General features: G+C 62.4%; 2 protein-coding genes across 2 annotated transcripts in view; both read right to left on the reverse strand.

The window, feature by feature from the left end:
* Window positions 1-1,653: 1,653 nt before the first annotated feature.
* On the reverse strand, window positions 1,654-21,171 carry ESPNL (espin like). Its single transcript, XM_075529698.1, has 9 exons — window positions 20,878-21,171; window positions 19,783-19,973; window positions 17,077-17,263; window positions 15,859-16,041; window positions 12,688-12,819; window positions 7,303-7,408; window positions 6,485-6,585; window positions 5,914-6,144; window positions 1,654-4,355 (listed from the first exon to the last, which is right to left on the reverse strand). The coding sequence occupies exons 1-9, from the start codon at window positions 21,169-21,171 to the stop codon at window positions 2,805-2,807; spliced, it is 2,976 nt and encodes a 991-aa protein (XP_075385813.1). The 3' UTR covers window positions 1,654-2,804.
* Window positions 21,172-21,971: 800 nt separating this feature from the next.
* SCLY (selenocysteine lyase) overlaps window positions 21,972-23,885 on the reverse strand; it is a 39,278-nt gene continuing 37,364 nt past the window's right edge. The window contains exons 11-12 of the mRNA XM_075529487.1: window positions 23,799-23,874; window positions 21,972-23,193 (exon numbers count right to left, since the gene is read on the reverse strand). Coding sequence (XP_075385602.1) covers window positions 23,040-23,193; window positions 23,799-23,874 — 230 coding nt within the window. The 3' untranslated portion in view covers window positions 21,972-23,039. The remainder of the gene's footprint in view (window positions 23,194-23,798; window positions 23,875-23,885) is intronic.

Here is a 23,885-nt window from a genome sequence, read left to right on the forward strand (position 1 = left end):
ATGACAGTTTGGTTTGGGAAACCCAACACCCGGACACCAGCCTGCTGCTGGGGGCAGGGGGCAGCAGGCACTAAAACTCGCTGCTTCTTCATCTGGGCAAGAAGTTTTACCGATGCGGGAAGACCCAGAGTGGTTAGAAGATCCCCGGCCATTAGAATCACCACCATCCCCAGCCCAAACCGCCCCCTCCCCTTCCCGCGTCCCCTGGACCCCGCTTAGAACTTGAACAGAATCATGTTTCTGAGCCTGGGTTCACCACCTGCCCATTTGTCCCAGGTACTTTCTGATGTCTTTTCGTCACCTCCCAAAACTGGGACTGGAGGTCATCCTCTGGGCCACGTGGCGCCCCTCCAGGTCCTCCCGCCAGTGGACAGCCAGGCTGGCTTTCTTTAGCGGCCATCACGCCTCACCTGAGCTCCCCACTGTGACTCAGACTGACAGCACTTTGCATCAGTCACACTTGGGACCCCCGTGCCAGGGGGACCTCCTGCCTGGACCTGCGAGTACAGTGCCCACTTTCTTCAAGAAGTCAGTCAACCAAGCCGGTGGGCAGGAGTCGGCTGACTCACAGTCGCCCTGTGCGGGTCCCGGTCGAACAGTTTTGTGAATGGAATTTTTGGAGATTGCAGGACCTTTGTGATGAGGCATACCTGGTGGCTCAGAGTGCCAATCTTTGGGTTCCCTGTCTGTGCCACCCAGCAGGGATCCCAGCAGGGGGTAAGCCACAAGGTCAGTGGTTCAAAGCCACCAGTTGCTCTAACAGAGACAGATGAGACTGTGCTCCCCGTAGCGATCGACAGACTCGGAAATTCTAGGTGGGGTTGATGTCAGTTGGTGTCCACTCAATGGCAGTGGATGTGTTTGGGTTTGGGGGGTTTCTAGCTTTGGAGGGTTGTGGACCCCAGGGTGCTTTAGCTGGGGCTCTGAGGACTGCGGCTCAGTTCCTCCACCTGAACCTCTCCCCAGGACGGCGGGCCACATGGCAAGCCCTGAGTGGAGGTGATGAAGCCTCACGGCAAATCATAACTGGATGGAGGTGACATCTGTGGGCCCTGCCATGCTTTCCTGCCATGGCGGTGAGTGGGACAACTCAGGGAGGTGGCCAGCAGGACGGCATCACCTCCTTAGACACTGGCCAGAAAGCGCGTGACATCCGTCTACTCTGCCACCCTGTCCCTTGCTGGATCCCTGGACAGCATCCATGAGGCCAGTGGGGATGCCCAAGACCTGTGCACCTCAGCCTGACGTTCCCCAGCACCCTCTCCAGCCCTGCCCCTTCTGGCCTTGGGTAGACCAGCGCCTGTGGGCCACATTTTGTCCACTTCCATCTGCTGGGATTTGCCCTGGGATCAGGTTGTCACAGCCACCAGAGACACCACCCCACACCTTGGAATTTTGAGACCTGGCTACTGACGGCAGCACCAGGTTGGGGCCCACATGAGTCCCAGACCGGCACCAGGCTGGGGTCTATCGGAGTCTACACTGCCCTTCCACATGACGATGGGTCAGCTGAGGCTTTGGAGGCTGTGCCACTGGCACTCTGAGGGGCCGAGCCTAGGTCAGGTGTGCAGGGACCTGGGAGGCCCCCCAGGGGTCAGTGTGAGGAGCACGCAGGACTCGTCACCAGAAATGAATATCTTTATTTCACACACTCACCAGGGAGGGTCCACAGGAGGGAGGAGCCAGAGCAGCCAGACTGAGACCACCCCAGGGCAGCCTGTCCATGGAGACCTTGGTTGGCCTGGGGCCAGATGCCCTCTCCTGTACCTCTCTTCTCCTGGACTCCCCCCAACCTCTGTGCCCTCCCCTTGGGGTTCCTGTGCTCTGCTCCAGCCCCACCCAGCTGCACCCAAGCTCAACTGGACAACGCCTGGTCCGGGGTGTTCTCTTCACCCTCGCCAGAGGCTTGTTTGCCCCAAGTGGGCCTGGTCATGACAGTGGAAGATTCTGGAAGTCCACTGGACACACACTGCCAGTGGGATTCTTCTCACAGAGGCATCGCTCCAGCCCCCAAATCCTGCTGGGTGCTGGCCCACCTCCCTGGATCCCATAGCCTGATGGTGGCCCATCCCCTTGGCTGCCCCAGGGACCCCTGGCAGACTGAAGTTGTAGGGCTGGATCCAGCAGTGTCCAACTACTTGGGTGTCCCCGCTGGCTGCTCATCTCTTGTCCGAGGCCCCCTGCCCCCAGCAGCCCCGGCCCACCTGGATGGGGTGCTGTGTGTGGATGTTCCAGATCTTGGGGTTGATCTGGCTACTTCTCCCCTACTGTTACCTATAACAGGGATCCCTCATGGTCCGAGGTGGCCAGCTGTGGAGACAGGGCTGGCTCACTCTTCCCTGGACGTTCCTTAGGGCAGGGTCTCCACAGTGTCCTGGATGGCTCTGGGCAGGGGCAAAGTCTCCTGTCTGCAGGCAGGTAACTGGTGGACATGTGTGCTCATTGCTGAGGGATGCAGCCCTAACCCAGAGCCCGTGCATTCCACTGACGGGGACAGCTGAGTAACACCTGCCACAGGAGATGGGGGGACAGGCTCCAAGCCAGAGGGGGCTTTGCCAGCTGTGCCCAGGCCTACCTGATGGGGGGCAGGTGGAGAAGGGGAGCTGAGAAAAAGACAGGGGCAACAATTAACTGCACCCACCTACTCTCTGGGGAGGAGACCCTCTGCACTCCGCTCCACTCAGAGTCAGTCCCATTCCCCGAGGGGGTGAAGACAGCCAACACCTCCAGACCCTCTCTCTGGCAGGTGTGGGGGTGGGGTGAAGGCCGCCCCACCCCAACCCCGTCCCAGAGGCAGATGCAGCTTACTCGCCGAAGTTGAACATCTCGGCCTCCTTCTCCTTCCAAAAGGCGAAGCTGCGGTCTATGTAGCCGCAGATGGCCTCGCTGCTAAAACAGTCCGCCTGGCTGCCTGCGCCCTCAGCCTCGGGCTCGGGGCCCCCAGGGGGTGCCACGGCGGGGGGCAGCGGCCCGAGCTCGGGCTGGTCGGGCTTGTGGCCGGACTCTGTGTCCCAGGCGGGGGCCCGGTGGGTGCCGAAGAAGCGGGCCTTGATATCCTCGAAGCCGTCGGTCCAGGCACGGCGGCCGGCGGCCACCTCGTCGGTCACGGCCCGGTGGAAGGCCCGCACCGCCTCCCAGCCGTGCGCGCCCAGGTGTTCGAAGACCTCGAAGCAGAGCAGGTGGCGCGCCTTGCGCTCGGCGGGCGGCAGGTCACACTCCAGCAGCTGGAAGTAGCCCAGCATGAAGAGGTCCAGCGTCAGGCTGCTGTAGCGCACGGGCGCGCCGTCCACGTGCGGCAAGAACTGCTCGGGGGACAGCGGCCCGTGCGGCCGCCGGCTCAGCCGCCGCAGCTGCCGGGCGGGCACGTGGGCCAGGATGGCCTTCCAGTTGCTCAGCAGGTGCGCGATGATGCTGCGCTGCTGCCACAGGTGGCCGAGACGCGCGCCCGCGCGGGGCGGCGGCGCGGGGCGGGCGCGGCGGGCCAGCAGCGACCGGCAGGCGGCCGTCTTGAGCGCGGGCGTGTAGGTGGAGCGCTTCCAGTGGCTCAGGAAGAGCATGACGATGCGCTCCTTGCGCAGGCTGGCCAGGTCCGGGCCCGGCGCCGCGCCCGCCTCCGACGGCGCCTCCTCGCAGCTGATGCCGGAGTCACTGGCCTCCTCCGCGTCGCCCGGCCCGGGTTCCCCAGGCGCGGGGCCGCCGCGGGGCTGCGGAGGGGCCGGCCAGCAGCCCCTCAGACACAGCCCGGGCGCGGCCCCCGGGCCCCCGGGCGCGCCCGCCTCGAAGTTGCCGCGCAGAGTCCGCACGGACACCCCGTACTCCTGGATCTCGCGCTGGGCCTCGCTCCGCGGGGTTCTGGTCGGGGCCTCCCGGGGGTCCGTGTCGGAGGTCCGGGCGACCGGCCGCTCCTCGCTCTGCACCAGCCCGTTCACGCCCCGCAGCAGCAGCGACATGTTCCGGACCAGTCGGGCGATGTGGCTGCACCAGAAGGGCACGGGCTGCCCGCCAGGGGCTGTGCTCGCCTCCGCCGGGCCCTCGGGCACCGCCGCCGCCGCGGGCGCCTCGGCTTCCTGGACGTCCTCGGCCGCGGCCCCGGAAGCCCGGGGCAGGAGGTGGCTATTGACGGTGATGCGCACCAGGGGCGCGGGCAGCAGGGCCTGCAGCTCGGCCGCCAGCCGGCCCAGCTCGCTCTCGTACTCCTGGCAGCGGCGCCGCAGCTGCAGGTCGGAGATCTGCTTCTCCAGGTACACCAGGTCGTCCTCCGTCAGCAGCTCCCCGAAGGGGCCCAGGATGGCCTGGTGGGCCTGGGAGTACCGCCAGGCGGCCTGCTCCCCGCGGCTCGCACTCCCACCGTCCTCCTGGGCACCGAGAGAGCTAAGCTCAGCTGGCCAGGCCAGCCGCACCCAGAGCTGGAGGCTTGGGGCCACACCCACCTGTGGGCACTAAGGGGCTCCCCTGTCTCATTTCCGTGCCCCCTCCCACTCCATATTTAACCCATAGGTTCTCCCTCCTCAGAATCCCCTTGACATTCCAGAATCTTCCAAGGGTGGCCAGTCTCAGGCAGCCTACTTTATCCTTCCCACTGCTGCCATCACAGGCCCTTGGATGCCCACAGTCAGGGGCACCTGAATTCTGCCCTTCCCCCATGAGCCACCTCCCCATGTGGACTCTTCCTCACCCTGCGCCTTGTGGGGTGCTGCTGTGGACTGCACCGCAGGCCAGCAGACCCTGCTGCCTCTGGGTGGCCAAGAGGCCAGGGCTCTGGGGCACTTGGCACTAATCCACAGCCATGGGCGTGGTTCAGAACTGCCGCATGGATTTTCCAGGCTGTCCATCTTCATGGGCGAGGACAGCCTCATCTTCCTCCTGAGCGGTGGCTGGTGGGTTCGAACCCCTAACCTTAGGTATAGCCGGTAGTCTGGCAGTGCCACTAGGGCGCCTATGCACTAGTGAGTCCTAATCCTTCTCCCAGGGCAGGATCCTGGGGCAGGGGACAGTTGCTGTGCTGGGCAAGGATTCCCTGCCTCTGCCGGGAGTGGCTAGAGTCAGCGGGCTGGCCAGACCCACCTCCATGTCCCTGGCCCTGACCCACTGGCTCTCCAGATTTGTCTCATAGAGAGATGCTAAGGGCCTTCCCCTCGAGCCTCTCAACCCGACATGCTAGGACAGGCAGGGCCACCAGGTCAGTGCTGCCTGGCGGTGCAGCTACAAGGGACGCGTGTGTACTGTGCAGGTCAGTGGGCACAGACCATGGGCAGGCACCTGGAATGTGGCTGATGAGAGAGGGGTGAGGGTCTTCCTTTCGCTGAACTTGAATCTGGTAGGGACCCCCGTGCGGGTCAACCTGGTCTACCAAGCTTGTACCCCCAGGCTCAGACGGGGTGTGTCAGGGAGCCCTGGTGGAGTTGAGGGGTAAGCATGTGGTGCCCCACCAGGGAGGGTGCCTAATGCACTAGCTACCTGTCCCCTCACTCCAGACCCTCTGCCTGGAGGGCACCTCCGCCACCGGCTTTGCTTTTTCCCTCAGCGCCTCAGTGACTCCCCCACCGTCACCCCAGCACACTAGTGACCTGCCCCCTGTTGGGATATGAGCACATGAGTGGGGCTTCAGGTGCCTGTGCAGGTTAGCCTACGATCGACAGCTTCGCTAATGGAGGAAGCGGGGCCCAGCTCCCGAGCATGACCCTCTGGTGGGCAGCACTGCCACTGTCCTTAGCCAATGGGTGTCTCTCTGGACAGACAGACATACAGATGCCTCACTCAGATGGGGGCAAACCCTCCTGCCCCTGGGCTCTCAGCTCTGCCCCGCCCCCAGCCCACCCTCTGTCCCCACCCCTCCTGTCCTGCCCACCCCATCTTTCCATGTCCCGCCCCTCCAGCCCCACCCTTCCCTCCTTCCAGCCCTCCCCAGCCCACCTGGGCCTCAGGTGCCTCCTGGGCTCCGAGGCGCGCCTGCAGCTTCCGGACCATCACCTGCCGCTTCCACTCGGGGATGGGCCGGCCACGCTCGTCCTGCGTAGGCACCAACCCATCCAGGTCGCCCGAGGGCAGCTCGTCCAGCCTCAGTGCAGCCAAGCCATCCGGGGTGTCCACTGCCTCTGGGCCCTGTGTGGCCATGGTGTCACATGGTGCAGGGTCTGAGGGGGCCTGATCCCGGGGTGGGCTAGGGGTGTCTTCAGAAGAGGAGGGGTGAGAGACCTCACCCCTGAGAGGGGCTGTTCCTCTGGCCTCAAGCTCAGAAGTTAGGCCGAGGGGGCTGGAGCTCTGAGCCAACGGGCAGGACCCTCATTTTCTACAGTATGTGACAAACCGCCTCTCCCTGGGCCACCCCTCATGTCCCAATGCCCAAAGCCCCTTCTCCTCAGAACCGGGCATCCACAGGAGGCAGCAGGGATGACCCAGGGGATGAGGGGCCCCCAACTCAGCTAAAGGGACCCAGTGAGAGGCCGCTGGGGCATGGGCGATGGCTCCCGGGGAGAGGACGCACCATGGTGACCCTTGGAGGGACTGAGCAGGTCAGATCCCTGGGGGCAGGTGGCTCCGACTGGCCAGGCCAGGTGGGGCTGAGTTGTGCAGGTGTCACAGAGGCTGCAGGTAGAGGTGGCAGGGTGGGAGAGGAGAAAGGTCAGCCTGGGAGACCCCGAGCTTGGGGACAGAAATCTCCCCCAGAGATGCCACCCCAGGAGCCTCACGTTCTGGCCCAAGGTCTCAGGACTTCCCAGAAGAGGCTGCCAGGGGCGTAGCCGATCCCGGGCCCCCTCCCGGCCATATTCACACACCTTGGCTGCACCCCCCAGATAAGAGCAGGGAGGTGCGGTGCACAGGGGCAGATGTGTGGGGCCCTCCCTCCCTGCACCCTCACCACACAGGCACACCCATGCACACATACCTGGGACACAAGCACACACTGCACACACGTTCCTCACACATGTGCACACATGGTCACACACGCATGAGCGTGCACACACACTAAGGCCTACATGTGTGCACATACATACAAGTCCTTGGGGTGGTTAGCCCGCTCTGCCTCATCCCCCAGAAGGCCCACACAAGTGCACATGCGTGGTACATGAACTGAGGCGAGTGTTCTGAGCGCATCCACCCTCTTTAGTGGGAGGCCTGCTGGTAACACCCCCCCATCCATTTGCATGACTCCCTGGTGACCTGTAGTCTGAGGACCGATGCCTGCCCCCCCAAACCTGCCAGGGTCCCCAGCAGCAGGGTGTTCTGAGGGAGTGTCCCAAAGTCCCCAGTCCTTCCTGTGTGTGTGTGTGTGGGGGAGAGCCATTTACTCACGCCTGTGACTCCCGAGCCCCTCTGCCCCTTGGTCCCCCTCCTCCGGGAAGCGTCTGGCGGCTGACAGCAGAGGAGGCGGGAAGGGTGGGGGCGGAGGTGTCATCAGCAGAGGCACCTGTGGGTGGACAGGGCTGGTCAGGCAGGGGTGAGATCCCCACTCCCCTCCACACCAGTGGCCTTGTCTGGGGTCATTGTTCCCTGGGACCCCCAGGCACAGAACTCCCCAGCCCAGCCCCCAGGACGGCCCCAGGCACAGGGCCCCAGCCCAGCCCCCAGGACCCAGCTCCTCCTCCCCAGCCCCAAGTCCTTGAATGAAGGGGGCCTCAGCTCCACCCCTGTCCTGGGGTGTCCTCAACTGGGGTTCACAGCAGCACCTCCTCCCTCTTACCCCTGCTTCTCCAAGCAGCTCTCAGATGGGAGAAGTGATGCCCAGGTGTCCCATCCCGCCTTTCTTTCTAAGCTTTACCGCAGAAAGCATTCAGTGGCCTGACACAGTCTCAGGGTGACACACAGGTTCCCCCTGCTCCTGTCTCTTGGAGACCCCATCTGTGTGGGCCGTGAGAGCCAGAAGTGGCCGCTGGCCTCCTGAGCTTCTCCCTGCCAGTCACGCCCGTCGGCCGGGAGACTTTGGATGCCTTGAGTCTGCCCCCACCGCCTCAGCCTGATACCCCTCACATGTAGGTCCCTGAGACCCAGGGCCCACTCACTGGCCGCAGGGATCCCGGAGCCCAGATGGAGCCCAGAGCCGGGCTGTGGCAGCTGCCGCTGGCCCGCTAGGGAGGAGAGTGAGGCGGAGGTCGGAGCCTGCCCATGAATATTTGAAGGCCAAGGTGTCGGGTGGCCAGCGGGCTTGGGCTGGGGTATGGGATCCCTTACAGGGCATAGGGACCAGGGGCGACCCCAGGGGACCCCAGAACCTGGCCCACAGTGACAATATGTCAAAGAAAGCTCACCAAGAGGCGTTCTCCATGACCCTCAGTACAGTCCTAGGCACAGATGGGGAAACTGAGGCTCAGAGAGGACAGGAGGTCGCTCAGGGCCCTGAGATAGGTCAGAGATCTTCCTAGGTGTCAGCTGGACTTGTCCAACCTGAACCCCCAGTTTACCAGCCATTTTTGGGGTGGTGTTTGCTGGGAGGGACCTCCAGGGAGGAGAGCTAGCAGACTGCTTGCTATAAAAGGGTCCCCTGGGGTCGGGGCTCCCCGGCTTGGACACACTCCAAGTGCACAGCCCCCTCCAGGCCCATGCTGGGTCTTGGGAGCAAGGGGGTGACCCCAATACAGAGATCACACAGTTCTCGCTGTGCTGAGACAGCCCCTGGTGGGGGCTGCCATTTGGGCTACACAGATGATCCACAGCTGACTCTGGGCCCACCCAGCAAGGCGGCGGAAGAGAGGTCTGCTGACCGTCCATAAATCATGATGGTCAGGAAGGCCTGATGGAGGAGCTCCACACCCACACACGGGGCGCTATGGGTTCTGAATTGACTCAGTGGCAGCTGGCTTGCCCATTGTCTGTCTGTCTTGGTTTGGTCTCCGTCCCAGAAGCCCTGGCCTTCCTCAGCAGCTGAGTGGCTAATGACTCACTGGTAGCCCAAAGCTGATGGGCAGGTGGGCAGAGAAGCCAACAGGGCGGCACACAGTTTCGGGAGACAGCGGGGGGGGGGGTCTTGCCAACAGGACCACCCACCCAAAGGGGGCTCTGGTTGGGGCCGGAGAGATGAAGGGGGCCCAGGGAAGTGTCAACGTCCCCGAGCCCGAGCAGACTTGTACAAGTCAGGTGTGGTTGCCCCAGGTGGCGGAGAAGCCACAACCTACCCCATTCTCCCAGGTCAAAGACATGAGCCCAACCTAGCAAGCTCCCAGGATGGGTGGGCCCCCGCGGTGGTCCTTGGGGTGCTGGGCTGCCTATGGGGCCAGGACGCACCCTGGAGGGGGTGGCCCCAGGACTGTGGCTGTGCTGGTCCGCTCTCTCTCCAGCGTTTTGGGGAGATTTGAGCAGGAGTGTCACCGTTGTCACCATGCATTATGCATTCAGGCAGGTGCCGAGCGAGGTTACAGCGGTGATGCCACCCAGGCCGAGACAATCATGGCCCCGGGGATCAGTGCGGCTAGGTGACCGCTGAGATTCTGCTACTGGCCAGGAGGCCGGCTGCCTTGCCAGTGGACACAGCCTGGAGATGCCCTTGGCCTTGGGCCTCAGCTTCCCCATCAGTAAAATGAAGGCTCCGAAAGGTCACTTTGTGACACTCTGGGTCAGGCTGCTAGCAGACCACAAGGTCGGTGGTTCAGGCCCACGCTCCTCAGGAGGAAGATGAGGTTTCTGTTCCTGCGGAGACTTATAGTCTCGGCGGACACTCGGCATCGCACTGCTACGAGTTGGAATTGACTCCAGGGCGGTGGGTTTGGGTTGGTTTCAGGGTCACCAAAGGCATCCTGGTGGCACAACAGGTTAGGGATTGCACTGCTAACAGCAAGGTCAACAGTTCAATCCCACCAGCTGCTCCAAGGGAGGAAGATGAGGCTGGCTGCTCCCATAGATTCCCAGCCTCACCCCAGCAGATCCCTTCCTCTGGTCATGTCAAGGACAACTAGAGATGGGGTGACCCAGTCCGAACTGCCTGACAACACCCATTCCAGGGGCCATAGCCAGATAACCTAGTGACTAACCCCGCCCCATATGATAATGAGGTTCAGAAGCCATGGGTATGAGACCAACCGGGACCAATACGGGCTGATGGGAAAGCAGGATAGGGAATGAGGCGAGTCAATGAGGTGCTGCCACCAGAGCCCTGTAAAATCCAGCGCCACCCCCTGGAAGTGGTCAGCTGCCTCAGCTCATGAGCTGACCCACTTTGCGAGTGAAGCGTACTTGGCTTAGTAAGTGCTCCACAAAAGAGAGAAAGAAGGAAAAAGGTTCACAGTCTTAGGGACCCACAGGGGCAGTCTGCCATGCCCTACGGGTCGTCTTGAGTCAGAAATGACACCACGGCGGTGGGTTTGGTGGATTTAAGGCACCGCAAGGAACCTGGGCGGAGCAGTTCCCGCCCAGCCGCTGACAGGAGAGATGGCAGGCGGAACCACCCCCCACCCCACAAGTGCATCGCGGAAGAGAGGCCCGGCTGTCTGCTTGTGTCAAGATGACAGCCAAGGGAACCGTATGGGCAGTGCCACTGTGTCACACGCCCACTGTGAGCCGCCGACAAAATAAAGACAGTCCGGACCCAAAGAGGGGACTGGCCTGGGCCTGGGTCACTGGCTGTTTTAGGCGGTGTCCTGTGACAGGGCTTCCCTTCCCTCGGCCAGCCCACTTGTGGAGGGGACGCTGGAAGCTGAGAGCTGCTCAGGTCTAAGGGCAACAGAAGGCCTGCTTCCACCAGCCCTTCCGCCTTGGACACCTGAGCCATCCCCGAGCCCGCCTCTGTCCCCTGCTCTGCGGTCTGGGGGCCCAGGACAGACCAGTACAGTGAGGATGAGGTGGGGGTGAGCAGGATACCTGGGACACTCCAGCTTGACTCTGGTGCCCAATAGATCCCAATTCAGAGCTTCTGCCCCAAGTCCCGAGCCTGGGCAGGCCGGTGGGGAGGGGTGCAGGTTGCCTCAAGCTCCTGACTGACTTCAAGTCAAAGAAGCCCAACCCTCACTGGGCACTTGGCCAGGTCAGGAGAGGAGGTGAGAGACTGGAGGTGGGGGTTGGGGCCCTTGAGGTGCTGCAGCTGTCCCTCAGCACCTGCGCCCACAGCCTGATGCATCCCCCAGCCACGTCTCCTGGGACCAAGCCCACTGGAAGCGGCCGGCTTGGCGACCTCTGATATTGCGTTTCCATTAATATTGCATCAGGTGCAGCTCCCCCGGCCCGGCCCACAGCTGACAGCCGCCCGCCCTTTTTGGGGAGCTGGGGCTTGGCAGGCCTGGGGGTGGGGGCAGGAGCCCCAGGCTCTGGGAAGCAGTGTGCTGAATGGCCCTCCGAGGAGTTCCAGGCCGGCTTGGTGACCACTAGCAGGGCAGCAACCCACACCAGTGGGCAGGTGGGCACAGCACTTCCGGGCGTTTCTCCTGGTGCTGAGACAAAAGCAGGCTTCAGGCCTTCACCTTGAATCCCAACCAGACTCATGGGAGGGCTGTCTGCTGGATGGCTGCCCAGGGAATCAGCGAGGGTGCTGCCCTGCGCCCTGTAGTCCCACCAAGGACCCCAGTCCATTGTAACATGGCCCCAGGAACTGCCAGGACCTGAGGGTGTCAGGACCACAGTCAGAGCCCCAAGCTGAGGAGAGAGTGTCAGAAGTGGCTGGAGGGACCGTGACCTGCATGGACTGAAGGCCAAGTCATGAGCCCACACCCCTGTCCCTTCATTCCTTCATCCTTTCTCACTCATGTGCTCATTCACTGGCCCACCCATCAGTCCCTCATCCACACATTCATCCGTCACTCCTTCATTCATCTGTTCCTCACACCCAATGATTCATCATTCATTCATTCACACACTGGACCATCCATCACTCCATTCATCTGTTCATCATTCATTCACATACTGGCCCCCCATCACTCATTCACGCACTCACCTGTCACTCATTCTTTCCCACACTCGCTTGCTCACCATTCAAGCTCTTGCCTGTGCATTCACTCATCTACACATATGCCACATCATTCATTCATTCCCTCCTTCCCAATTCTCCCCTGTTCATCCGTCTCTTCATTCCACAAAGACATGGATGCCCAGGTCTTGCTGGGATCTGGAGCAGACTGGGGCCCCGTCCTCCCTGGTGAGGACATAGACTCATCAAGGTGGGGGTCCTTGGAGGTCACACCTTCAGGAGGGTGAGCAGGCCAGGCCTGCTGCCCCCTCAGAGAAATCCTGCCCAGGGCTCTGCTGGACTGAACCTGGTGCACTGGTGTGCTCACCTGCTGGGCAGACACAGCCAGAGCCCAGAGCTGCGCCTGGACCCAGGACCCTGCCTCCCTCCCCTGCACCCTCAGTCAGAAGAGGAGTGAGGTGCCCTGTGTTCCCCAGGTGGTCTCGGTGGCCCATAAAATGGCATTCCATGGCCAAGTCCCAGTCCAGTCTGGTCCTGGCCAGAAGCCCAACTCAGCCCTTGCCCAGCCCCAGCCCTTACCCAGCACCTGTCAGCCCAGCTCAGCTCTGCCCTGTCCTAGCCAGGGTCCAGCTGAGCCACAGCCCTGGACAGGCCCAATCCCAAACCCAACCCCAGCCCCGCCCCCGGCCCCAGCCCCAGCCTAAGCTCTGCCCCTGCCTCAGCTCTTGTCCTGCCTTTACCTAACCCCGCTCCAGCTCAGCCCTGCCCCCACTCCGGCCCTTGTTTCAGCCCCAATCATTCCCCAGCCCTGGCCAGGCCCAAGCAGTTCCAACAGAGGGCCATCCCCACGCACTGCTCACCGGCCGGGCCATGTCCCGCAGGTATTGGGCGCACTCCTGATGTCCGTGGTACTCAGCCAAGTCCGCTGCTGTGTAGCCGTCCTCATCCTGGAGGGAGGGGTCCACGTGGTGGGAGACCAGGGTGTGGCAGCACTATGGGGGACACAGGATGACCCATGGCACACACACACACACACACACACACACACACACACATACGCAGAGCATCCCTGGGGGCTGGCAGCCCTGATGCACAGGAGAGTTATAGGTGAAGGCCAGTGGGGCTCAGGACCAGCCCATCCACCGCAGAGGCCTGCGCGGGGACCCCCATCCGTGCTAGTAACCCCTAACCCCACTCTGGTGACCCCTACACTCTGATGACCCCTAGTCCTGCTCTGGTCTGTGGGTGAGGACAGTGTGGCACCCACACACTCATTGCCCATGTCCAGCCAGAGCCTGGAGGGCCCCAAATGAAGGAGCACCCAGGCCCAGCTGACAGGTCAGGAGTTCCTGACTCTGTCACTGCTGCCCCCTGCCCCCACCACAGCCAAGTTGCTCAGAAGGAAGCAGCCTCAGGCTCAGCCTGGTCCAGGCTCCAGGAATCTGAGAGCCCTTCCAGGGACATGAGGGGTGCTCACTGAGGCACCCAGGAGTTGGGTCCTGCCCCCCTCCAGCCCCCAGTCCCACAACACCGGCCAGCCCCAGCTCCTTGCCTGCCCCCTGACCACCCTTCCTCATGGGCTCTTTGGGGGTCCTGAATGGAGGAGAGGACAGCGGGGGCAACGTGAGCTTGGAAGGACTCAGATGGTGAGAAGGAAGCTTCCAGAAACATCTCCGACAACCCTGTGTCCATTCTCTTTGAGTGGCTCGAGAGACAGGGTCCTGAGGGGCTGGTCTCTCCCTGAGCTGCAGGGCTCTGAGGAAGGCGCTGCCTTAGGCCAGCGGGTCCCGTCTCCCTCAGGGACCAAAAGGAATTCAATGCCTGGGCCTGTGGACCCCTTGCCTGTATAAGGTACAGTCAGAACCCCACCGCCTGCCCCCGGAGTCTGTGAGGGGGCAGAATGGGGCCGTGGGCCAGGACCAAACCCACTGCAGGGAGTCGGGTGGAGCACACAGCGACCCTGGAGGGCAGAGTGCTCCCACCCACACCAGGGGTCGCCAGGCTCCAGCCTTGCCGAGCAGACTGCCACTGCCCCCTCGGAGCGGCTGGGGCGCTCCACCACCAGCTTTTGGGGTAGCAGCTGAGCATAACCCCTGCACCAGCAGTGGGGAAGAGGAAACCTGAGGGAGACGGGCTAGCACAACATGACCCCGATGGTGAGGGTGCCACAGCACCGGACGGTGATCATTCTGCAGGACAAGGGGTCGCCGTGAGTCAGGGCAGCCCCACGGCACCTGACAACTCTCACTGTCTGTACAGGGGGTGGGGGGCCTAGAGGGCACCTGCAGGTCTCAGTCTGGTCATGGTGGACACATGGCATTCCACACGTATTAAAGGGCACAGGCCTGTCCACAAGCAAGGGCGCCCTCATGTGAACCATGCCACCACGTGCCGCACCGCGGTGGTTTGAGCTGCTGGGACTCTGGAAGCTGTGTCACCGGCATTTCAGACACCAGTAAGGCGACCCACAGTGAACGGGCTTCTGTGGAGCCTCCGGACTGAGCTGGACTAGGAAGAAGGGTGAGGCGGTCACTTCTGAGAGACCAGCCACTGAAAAGCGATGACCAGCAGCGGAGCGTTGTCTGAGACAGTGCCTGCTGGGGGACCAGCGCCTCCGGCTGCAAGGCAATGAGAACAGGACCGGGAGAGCTACCTCCCCAGAGTGGAGCTGAACCAGAGGACGCGGGTGGACAAGGCGGCAGGACCTGCATGGGGTGACGGGCGTGACTCAGAATGAGAAGCAGCGCTGCAGACACCCTGCTATGGACGTCAATCAACAGGACGGCGTGAGTACTGATTCCCTGGAGGAGACAGATGACCACACACCAGAGAGTTCGGTGAGTCTCAGGGCCATAACCTAAGGATTTCTGGGGACCTAAGACGGCTCTGGAAAATAAACGCCATCCATGTAAGTGCAATTCCTAGTACGGCTCTCCTATCCATGGAGGTTACACATTGCCCTGCTAACCGCAGAGTCGGCAGCTCAAAACCACCAGCCGCTCTGAGGGAGCCAGACAAGGCTTCTACTCCTGTAGAGACCCACAGTGCCAGTTCTACCCTGTCCTACAGGCTCGCTGTGGTCAGAACCCCACTTCACGACTGGGATTTTTTGGGGGGTGGGGTGGGGTTTAATCCAGGTCTCTAACTCCCACCAAATGACTAGGGAGGGGGGCATAAAAACAGGGCGTGTGAAGCAGTAACAGAGAACAGCAGGAGCCGAGAGAAATCCAGGACTGTCGAGGAAGAAGAGCCGCGTGCGTGGGGCAAGTTTAAGGTCCCTGTCTGAGGTGGCAGGGGTTCAGGGACGGAGATCATGGAGCAGGAGGCAGAAGGTGGGCCCAGGCAGAGCAGAGGGGCTCAGGGGCTGCGCCCAAGTGTGGTGGGGAGACGGTGCAGGGGACAGGCTTCCTGGGCCCATGGAGACAGGAGCCAAAGGACCAAGTGGCTGAGAGATTGAAAGTTAGAGAGAGAGAGAATGAGAGCTGACTGCTGACTGAGGAGCCCAGTTTGCTGATCCTGACTCGCAGTGCCTTTTAACATCCCCAATAACTCCCCATAATCCTGAGTATTGCCTGTGACTTCCACGTGGCCCTGCAGTGGAGTCTCAAAGCTAGTGAGTAAGGAATGACGGATGGAGTGAGCAGACCTCGTGGCCACTGGCCTCGGGTTCTCCTTCCTCTCTTTGTAGCCCAGGTCAGATGTGGCCGGGCCAGTTAGTCACCATCTCTCTAATTGAGGCTGGCACACCTGTTTCACCCTGGGGCTTGGGAACAAGAAGGGGAACCCCCAGGAGACTCTGGGAGATGGACGGACACACCTTTGGGGCCATCTGGAGGCCTGTCCAGGAGGGCAGCCAGTGTGAGGGGGGAGCCCAGCTGGGCCTTGTGACCAGGTAGGTCTGAATTCGGGTCCTGGCACTGCCCTCCAGGCTGCCGCTCTGTGGAAGGGGCTCCTGGCAGCTGTCCCGCAGGCTGCCGAGGGCACACAGGGTATAGTGGGAGGTCCAGTGGCTAGTTCCAGGCCCGCCTCACCTCCATCTGTCCGTTCTCAGCTGCGTCGTGGAGGGGGGTCCCCCCCCAGGAGTCTCTCATGATGGGGGCACCCATGAGCAGGAGTCGATCCAGAATGGGCGTGTGCCCACCCCGGGCGGCAAAGTGGAGGGCGGTGGCCCCCTCGTTGTCCCTTGCTGTCAGGCCGATGTCTGTGAATGTGACCTGGGACAGGAAGGGGGAGTGGTCAGCAGGCTGAGGTCAGACAACCGGGCTCTGCATCCAGGGGGCGCAGGGAGAAGGGAGAGAACCTGCCCTTCCCGGACCAGACTGTTCAGAGCTGGCCGCTGGGCCCTTCCCTCTATGAATGGCCTCGACGGGATGGCAGTAAGTGAGAGGTCTGTTTGCTGATGAAGGAAGGAGGAACAGCCTTAGGGTCTCCCTGAACTCCACCTAGCCCTGCTGTGGCCCCAGGGGGAGACAGTGGGCGGGGCCTTGGGTGGATGAGGCCCAAAGGTGGGCGGGACTGCGAAGCCTGGGCGGGGCTTGGGCGAGGGGCTGGAGTCCGTTCCCAAGCCCTCCTCCCTCTCTGCTCCTTCCTTCTGTGTGCCAGGCTGGGGGCCTCCAAAGCGAGGATCTCCGGACACGTACGTGGGGGCAGGGCGGTAAGCTGTGTGCTGGGTAGCGGTGCCCACACGCAGGAGAGGGGATGGAGGCAGGAGTTGGGGGAACTGCACGGCAGGCAGAGGGCACAGGCCCCGAGGTGGGAGTGAGCCGTCCTGGACCCCGGAGACGGCTCTCCAGCAGACGGATTCTCACACAGCCCCCAGAGCAAACCAAAACCCATCCTGGGCTCACACCCTCCAACGCCCCCAGCGTTCGCAGGAAGAGCAAGTGGACGGGGCTCCCAGGGCCTGGTCGGCCGACCCAGGGCCACCTGGTCCGCTGCACGTCCAGCCACCTGCCATGTATCTCCCACTTCTTAGCTGGGCCTCGGGCTGGGCGGAGGTCAGAATGGCCTGCCCAGGGTCGCTATGGGGTGGGGACTGGCCCAGAGAGGTGGCACGCTAAGGTCAGAACAAACGGCTGAGAGGCCCAGGTCGGGTGCGTTCGCGTTGGGTTGGGTGGGTGGGTGGCTCTTGGTTACCCAGAGTAACCAGCTCTATCCTGACGGTTGTGTGCCTCCCTCATCGTACCCCCAGCATCTCTGTGGCGCCCACATCTCTATGGGCTCAGGCCCCCCTCCACGCGCCCACTCACCAACCAGACCACCAGCGAGTAGTGGCCGCGGGCGGCGGCGGCGTGCAGCGCGCTCATGCCGTCCAGGGCGCGCAGGCGCACGTCGGCGCCGCAGTCCTTCACCAGGAACTGCGCCAGGTGCAGGTGGCCTTCCTGGCAGGCCAGGTAGAGCGGGGAGGCGCCGCTGCGGGTCCTCTGGTTCACGCCGCTGCCGAGGGAGGCAAGCAGGGAGGGAAGGAGGTGTCCTGAGGGCGCTGGACCTGGAGGCGCACATGTCCCTTCTCCCAGCTGCCAGGGTCCCCAGGTTGCTCTAACCAGCCCTGAGCGCCCAGACCTGTGAGCACCGGGTCTCTGCACCAGGTGGCGCTGTTCCTGCCGCCTGGAGGGTGGACGGGTCTGTGGGCAGCAGGGGAGGAGGTGGCAGGGATAGTCCTGTGGCAGGCCCTGAACATGAGGCTGAGTGCTCCCAGCCTGGTGTCTCTCTGAGCAAAGGGCCACGGTGACCGGACCCCGGCCAGAGCCAGGCCACGCTGGAGCAGATTGGCCATAGCAGGGACTCCAGGCTCCCCCCCAAGCCCCACTCTGCCCTCAGCCGCTGTGGTCCCTGGTGAGCCTGCTACAGAGAGGATGGTCTTCCTGCGAGCTGGCCCCACGCCTGGCATCACCACCCATCCCTGCCACTGAGGGGTATGTGACCTTGGATAAGCTTCCCATTTCAAGGGCACTTGCCCAGTTTTGGGGTCCCCCCACCCCACTCCTTTCCTCCCCTCTAGGCCTCTGGGTCCTGATTATAAATACTGATTGTCCCAGACAGAACTTGATTCTAAATGGCCAGTTGTTCTCTTGGAGACCAGAAGTGACCCCAGCTCTCTAAGTCTTGTCTCTGCCTCTGGTCCCAGGTCCTCTCTGACCTGACGTGAGAAACACACACACACACACACACACATACCACCCCCCCACCCCCACCCCATCCCAGAGTGCTTGGTGCTGAGGGGTTGGGCCGTGGGACAGACTGCATGTGGGGGGTGGGGGGGTCTCTGCCAGCTGGGGGTTGCTACCAGGCCAGCCGCCAATTCAGACCCTCGCCCTCCTGAGGACCCTAATGGGGAAGGTATCTCTGGGGGTGACCTGCTCTCATGAACCCTGACTGTTCCTCCCCACTCTTACAGGCTGGGGGACCCCAGGGAGTGCGGGGTTCTCCTCAGAAGGACCAAGGGTGTGTGGAGTCATGGCTCTCAGCTGACTGAGCCCAGAGGACTTTGCCAGATTCTAGGACCCCCTTCCCTCCCTCCCTTCCCCAGGCCCTAATGGTGCAGGCCCTCTCGTCCCGGGCCCCTGTCGAGTGGCAATGAACAAGGGTCTCTGTGCTCCTTGGGTGCTCGCTGACTCCAGACCGCTAGGGGGGTTCTGCCAACATAGGGGCTGGTCCGGCACCCACAGAACTGGGTCTGCTCACTAGACACAAACAGAAGGTCCTGTCACCAGCCTCTGAGGGGCCTGGACCCAAACAAGGTGTGGACAGGCCACGTCCACCAGTGCAAGGTGGCAGCGACCTGGCCTGTGGGCCTGGGGCTAACTGGGCCCTGCACCCGGTCCAGAGGGACAGCAGTCTCTCAGCTCCAACAGGCACTGCCAGGTGGCCATGGGGGCTCTGGGTGGCTGGCCTTCCTGTTTCCAGAGAAGCAGGATGCACATGCTCTGTGTGGGTGATGGGCGGGGCTTCACAAGACCCACAACCCATCATGGGGATGTCTACAAACTTGCTGGGCCCCGTGTGTGCGCATGCATGTGACTGAGGGCGTGTGAGTGTGTTCATGAATTAGCGTGTACAAGTGAATATGTATCTCTGGATGTGCGTCTGGATGTAAGTAAATGTATAGAAGTGTATGTGAGTGCGTGTGTGTAAATTTACGTGTAAGTGAATGAATGTGTGTGTGTATCAGTGGACGACTGTATATGTGTGATTGTGTATGGTGTGTGTAGGTGAGTGAGTGTGAGGTGTAGAAGTGAACGGGCAGGTGTGTAACTGAATGAATGTGTGTGTATCAGTGAACGACTGTATATGTGTGATTGTGTATGGTGTGTAGGTGAGTGTGAGTGTGTAGAAGTGAACGGGCAGGTGTGTAACTGAATGAACGTGTGAGCATGGGTGTTCCCACTTTTGAATGGGTCTCAGTACTCTGGCCTCCCTGGGACGCTGTGGGGCGATTGTGGTTTACCCTGGCCATGGGTAGGGGGTGTCCACAGAGTGTGGGTGCAGTGAGAGGGCCTCCCCACCCTGGAGCCAGAAGAAAGGAGCGTGAGGAGGGTCACGGGTTGGGGAACCAGGGAGGAGACGTGCGCAGGAAGCAACCCTGAGAAATGGGACCCTGAGGTCGGGCCCCCCAAATGCACCTTAGGGTGATGCCCGTGAACCGCTGCCAGGGCAAAGAGCGAGAAGGCCAACGCCTGTTCCTGCCCTCTCTTCGCTGCATGATGTGAGCACAGGGCTCCTGACTTCCTATGGCTGCTCCACCCTTCTCCCCACCACTCACCTCTCTGGCCCTCCCAGCTCAAATGCCTACCTCCCACTCTACCTGGGATCGAACCTAAGTGGGCATCAAATTCCTTCCCAGAACGCCCTTCCCCTACTCCTGCCCACTCTCTGCTCTCAGGGGCAGTGTGCTGTCCACCAGTCCCAGTCTCCCTCTCCAGTGCCCTCCCCCTTGCCCTGTGCAGACTGCCCACCTGGGGTGGGCAGCCACCAGGAGCTTCAGGCAGGTCAGGTCCCCGCTGACAGCAGCGTGGTGCAGGGGCCAGGCCCCCTCCAGTGTCTCCAGCGTGGCCGAGTGGCCCTCACGAAGCAGCCACTCTACCACCACGGGGTGTCCGAAGCGGGCAGCCAGGTGCAGTGGGGAGACACCCGAGGCATCTTGGTCCTGCAGAGGCCGCAGGGAGGACCATGAGCCAGGCAAGGCCACTGCCCAGCATTGACGCTGTCTCCTTCTGCCCCCCAACCCCTTGAGTCCAGGGCCCGGCCGGTCCAGCAGGGTGGGGTCTGCTTCAGGTAAGGGGCAGGACCAGGACTCCAACCCCGTCAGTGCTGCTGGCCTGCACCTGCCCATTCTATCCTCTCAGCCAGCGTGGCCCCGCTCACCACAGAGCCTTGGGATGGGTCCTGGGAGACCAGGGGGGCTGACAGCTTCAGGTCTGGACGTCCCTGAGGGCCTGTGGTCAGAACACCCCAAAGTGGGCACAGTTCCCACCACTGCCTCGGGAGCAGGTTGTCCTGTCAGGTGCTGGCCCACGACCCCTGTGGGTCACCTTGGGCCTTGTCTAGGTGTCCACCCCCACTCCTTCTCTGCACACCCGTTTCCAGATGCTTGATAGGGATGGAGACCCTGAACACTCACAGGCCCCATCCACCCCAGGCCACCTGGGCAGGAGGATGTGGGAGAAAGGGAGGTGGGGGCTTGCTGGGGTGTGAGGGCGTCTGGGGAGCAGCTTTGACTTTTCAGGGCTGTAGGCTGGTTTTAAGGTGCGCTGGTAGTGCAGGGAATTAAGCACTGGGCTGCTAACTAGAAGGCTGGTGGTTCAAACCCACCAGCCCCTCTGCAGGAGCAGCCGGAGGCAATCTGCTTCCTTGAGTCACAGAAGCCCTGTGGGACAGTGCTACCCAGCCCAACAGGGTGGCTATGAGTTGGGGGTCTACTGGGTGGTTAGGTTAAATGTTACCGGGTGGGCTTGGAGGCAAATCCAGCTAAGAGACCCTCTGACTGCTGGGAGGCCCAGGGAGGAGCTGTTGGCCCTGGACCCCTGGGTCATACCCACGGCCCCACTCACCTGCAAGCCGCAGCCTCCCTCCCGGACCAGCCAGCACAGCTCAGCCAGGTGACCGGTGGCTGCGGCGTCGTGGGCTGGCGTGGCCCCGTTGTGGGCTCGCTGGTTGCCGGGCAGCTGGGCCCGCTGGACCAGGAGCTTCACGCAGTCCAGGTGGCCGGCACGGGCGGCCAGGTGCACTGGGCCAGCTCCCAGTGCATCTGCAGGGCCTGGCTGCAGGGCCCTGTCTTCCAGCAGCAGCTCCAAGGTGGCCAGGTCCCCCTGCTTGGCGGCTGTGAGAGCCCGCTGGTCCTCCATGCTGGGCCAGGCACCCTGGCACCCCAGCACCCGTACCCGCACACAGGCCAGGCGTCCAGTTTCAGGTGTAGACTCGCCCAGCTCAGGTTCCTGATAACAGCTTGGTGTGCAGCTGGGAGGCGGCACCGTGGGGGGAGGAGGGGAGGGCTGCAGGCGGGCCAGAGGCGGTCGAAGCAGCGGCTGAGCCTGCCAGCCCTCTGTGCACCTACCCCCTGAGCACGGGGTGCCTGCCCACAGCCTCTGCCTGAGGGGTGTCCAGCACCAGGTGTGCTTGCTCCTTACTGACTGGTGTCCGTGGTCCGACTGTGGGCCAGGGCTAGGGGGTGGGCACACGGTTCCCAGTGGTGTTGTTCTGGGGTCTCAGGACCAGGGCACTAGTATCAGACCACATCGCTGCCACAGAGATCTGGGGCGCACTGTCCCCGGGCCATGGGGCTGTAGGAAAAAACGCGGCCTGCACTTCCCTCGCCTTTGCTGGTGGTCCGTGCAGGCCCTCTGAGCCCCAGGGGACACGGAGGGTGGTCCAAGGACCCCGTGATGACCCCCCTGTGGGCAGGTGCCATCTGCCTTTGGAGGGCAGGCCAGTGAGTGGGGTCATGCAGCTGGGCTGCAGCTCAAGCCCTCGATTTGTGTTCTAGCCTCCTGGCCACCCATGCCCCTTGTAGACCCCATAGGTTTCCTAGGGTCCCCAGGGGGTTTTGGCCAGGGTGCAGCCCAACTGTGACCAGGCATGTTCTGGCACAGCCTCCCCCAGCAACAGCCATCTGTCCTGCAGATGATCGCTCGGCAGGCCACACTCCGTCCCAGAGAACACAGGAGTCGATCCAACACACGTTTATCAAATCTGATTCCTCTGTCTCCACAAAGCTCCGTACACTCGACAGTCTCACGAGTCCGTGTGATGGCACCCCCACACACAGACACACGCTGCACACCTGCTAGCCACACTCAGTCCCAAGGAGACGGTGAGGCGCCGAGCCACCCAGGTGGATGCTGCTTGGGGCAAGGTGCAGATGGGAGGCCCCAGGAAGCCACACAGAGCGAACATCATGCCCCCCTGTCCCAACCGTGGGTGGTAAACCCTGGGCCTGACCACTGAGAAAGGAGTTAGTGTGTCCACATGCACCTGTGCACTTGGCAGAGATCATGACCATCCCACCTGCTGGGTGTCCTGGGACTGCGAGTGACTGTCCTGTGTGGATACATGTTCCCAGGCCTATGAGTTACCATCCTATGTGGACACGTGCTCCTGGGCCATGAGTGACTTTCCTATGTGAACATGTGTTCTCAGACCCATGAGTGACCTTCCTATGTGTTCCTGGGCCCATGAGTAGCCTTCCTATGTGGACACGTGCTCCTGGGCCATGAGTGACTTTCCTATGTGAACATGTGTTCTCAGACCCATGAGTGACCTTCATATGTGTTCCTGGACCCATGAGTAGCCTTCCTATGTGGACATGTGTTCCTGGGCCACGAGTGACTTTCCTATGTGAACACATGTTCTCAGACAAATGAGTGACCTTCCTATGTGGACATATGTTCCTGGGTCCATGAGTGACTGTCCTGTGTGGACATGTGTTCCTGGGCCCTCCTGTCCGGCTGGTCCAGAGCAGAGTCCCAAGTCACCAGGCCCAACCAAGGCCTGCAAAACCCTGCCGAGCCTCATCCCAGCCAGGCTGGGGGAAGGGAGGGCCGGGGTGTCCCCGAGCCATGCCCGGGGGAGGAAGGGGTTGGTGTGTCCGGGCTAGGCTTAGGGAGTGGGGAGCCGTGTGGTCCCTGGGCCAGGCCAGGGTAGGGCGGTGTGTGCGTGTGCAGGTGGGCTGGGCTCCCATGAGCCAGGCATGATGAGGTCTGCTCACAGGGGAATCCTAGACGGGGCCCTGCAACTGGGCCACGGCCTGCTTCAGGTCGTCCACCACCAGGTCCACATCAGCTTTGGTGGTGGCCCGCCCCACGCTGAGCCGGATGGCGTTCCTGGCCACGTCAGGGGGGATGCCGCAGCTCAGCAGCACTGGGGAAGGCCTGGAAGGCAGAGGGGGCCAGTTGGGGGGGTGGCACAGCTCTCCTTGTACCTCCCTTCCCTTGAGCACTTTGACGCTCAACCAGACCTGCCGCCCCCAGTCCATCCACAGGCCCAGGCCAGGCAGCACTCCACTCTGAAACGTGCGGGTGGGTGGGGGGTGGGGGCACACTGCACCGGCACCTTCTGCCCAATGGTCTCCGCCTGCTCTCAGCCCCGGCTCTGATGCCTCCACCACGGTGGGGGCCCCAGCCATCACCCCACACAGCACCCCATCATCCATAGGCTAGGCGGCCTGCCTGCCATGCCAGGTGTTCCTGAATGACTCCTGAGTCCAGTCTACTCCCATGTCCTCCCCTCCAAGCACCCCTTCCCATCCCATGGGACCAACCCCTGCCTCCCCAGGGCACCGTACTAGCTGTGTATACATCACAGCAGGGAAGCTTCTAGAATCCACATGGGACAGGTCTCCCACCTCCCAGAGAAGCTGTTCTGACCCATCGGGCTCCCCAATCTCCATGCCCAGGTGCCACTTCCTCCAGGAAGCCCTCCCTCTCCCGGTTCCCAGGCGCAAAGATGCTGTGAATGGGTCCCTGGGGGCACTTACTGATCCCCGAGGTCTGAGTGGCATGCAGCACCCACGCTGGCCAGCAGTCTCCTGCACTTAGCAAGCACCAGGTGGCCTGGGAGGAGA

The sequence above is a fragment of the Tenrec ecaudatus genome, chromosome 13 (genome assembly GCF_050624435.1).
Source record: "Tenrec ecaudatus isolate mTenEca1 chromosome 13, mTenEca1.hap1, whole genome shotgun sequence".
In the NCBI taxonomy this organism is placed as follows: domain Eukaryota; kingdom Metazoa; phylum Chordata; class Mammalia; order Afrosoricida; family Tenrecidae; genus Tenrec; species Tenrec ecaudatus.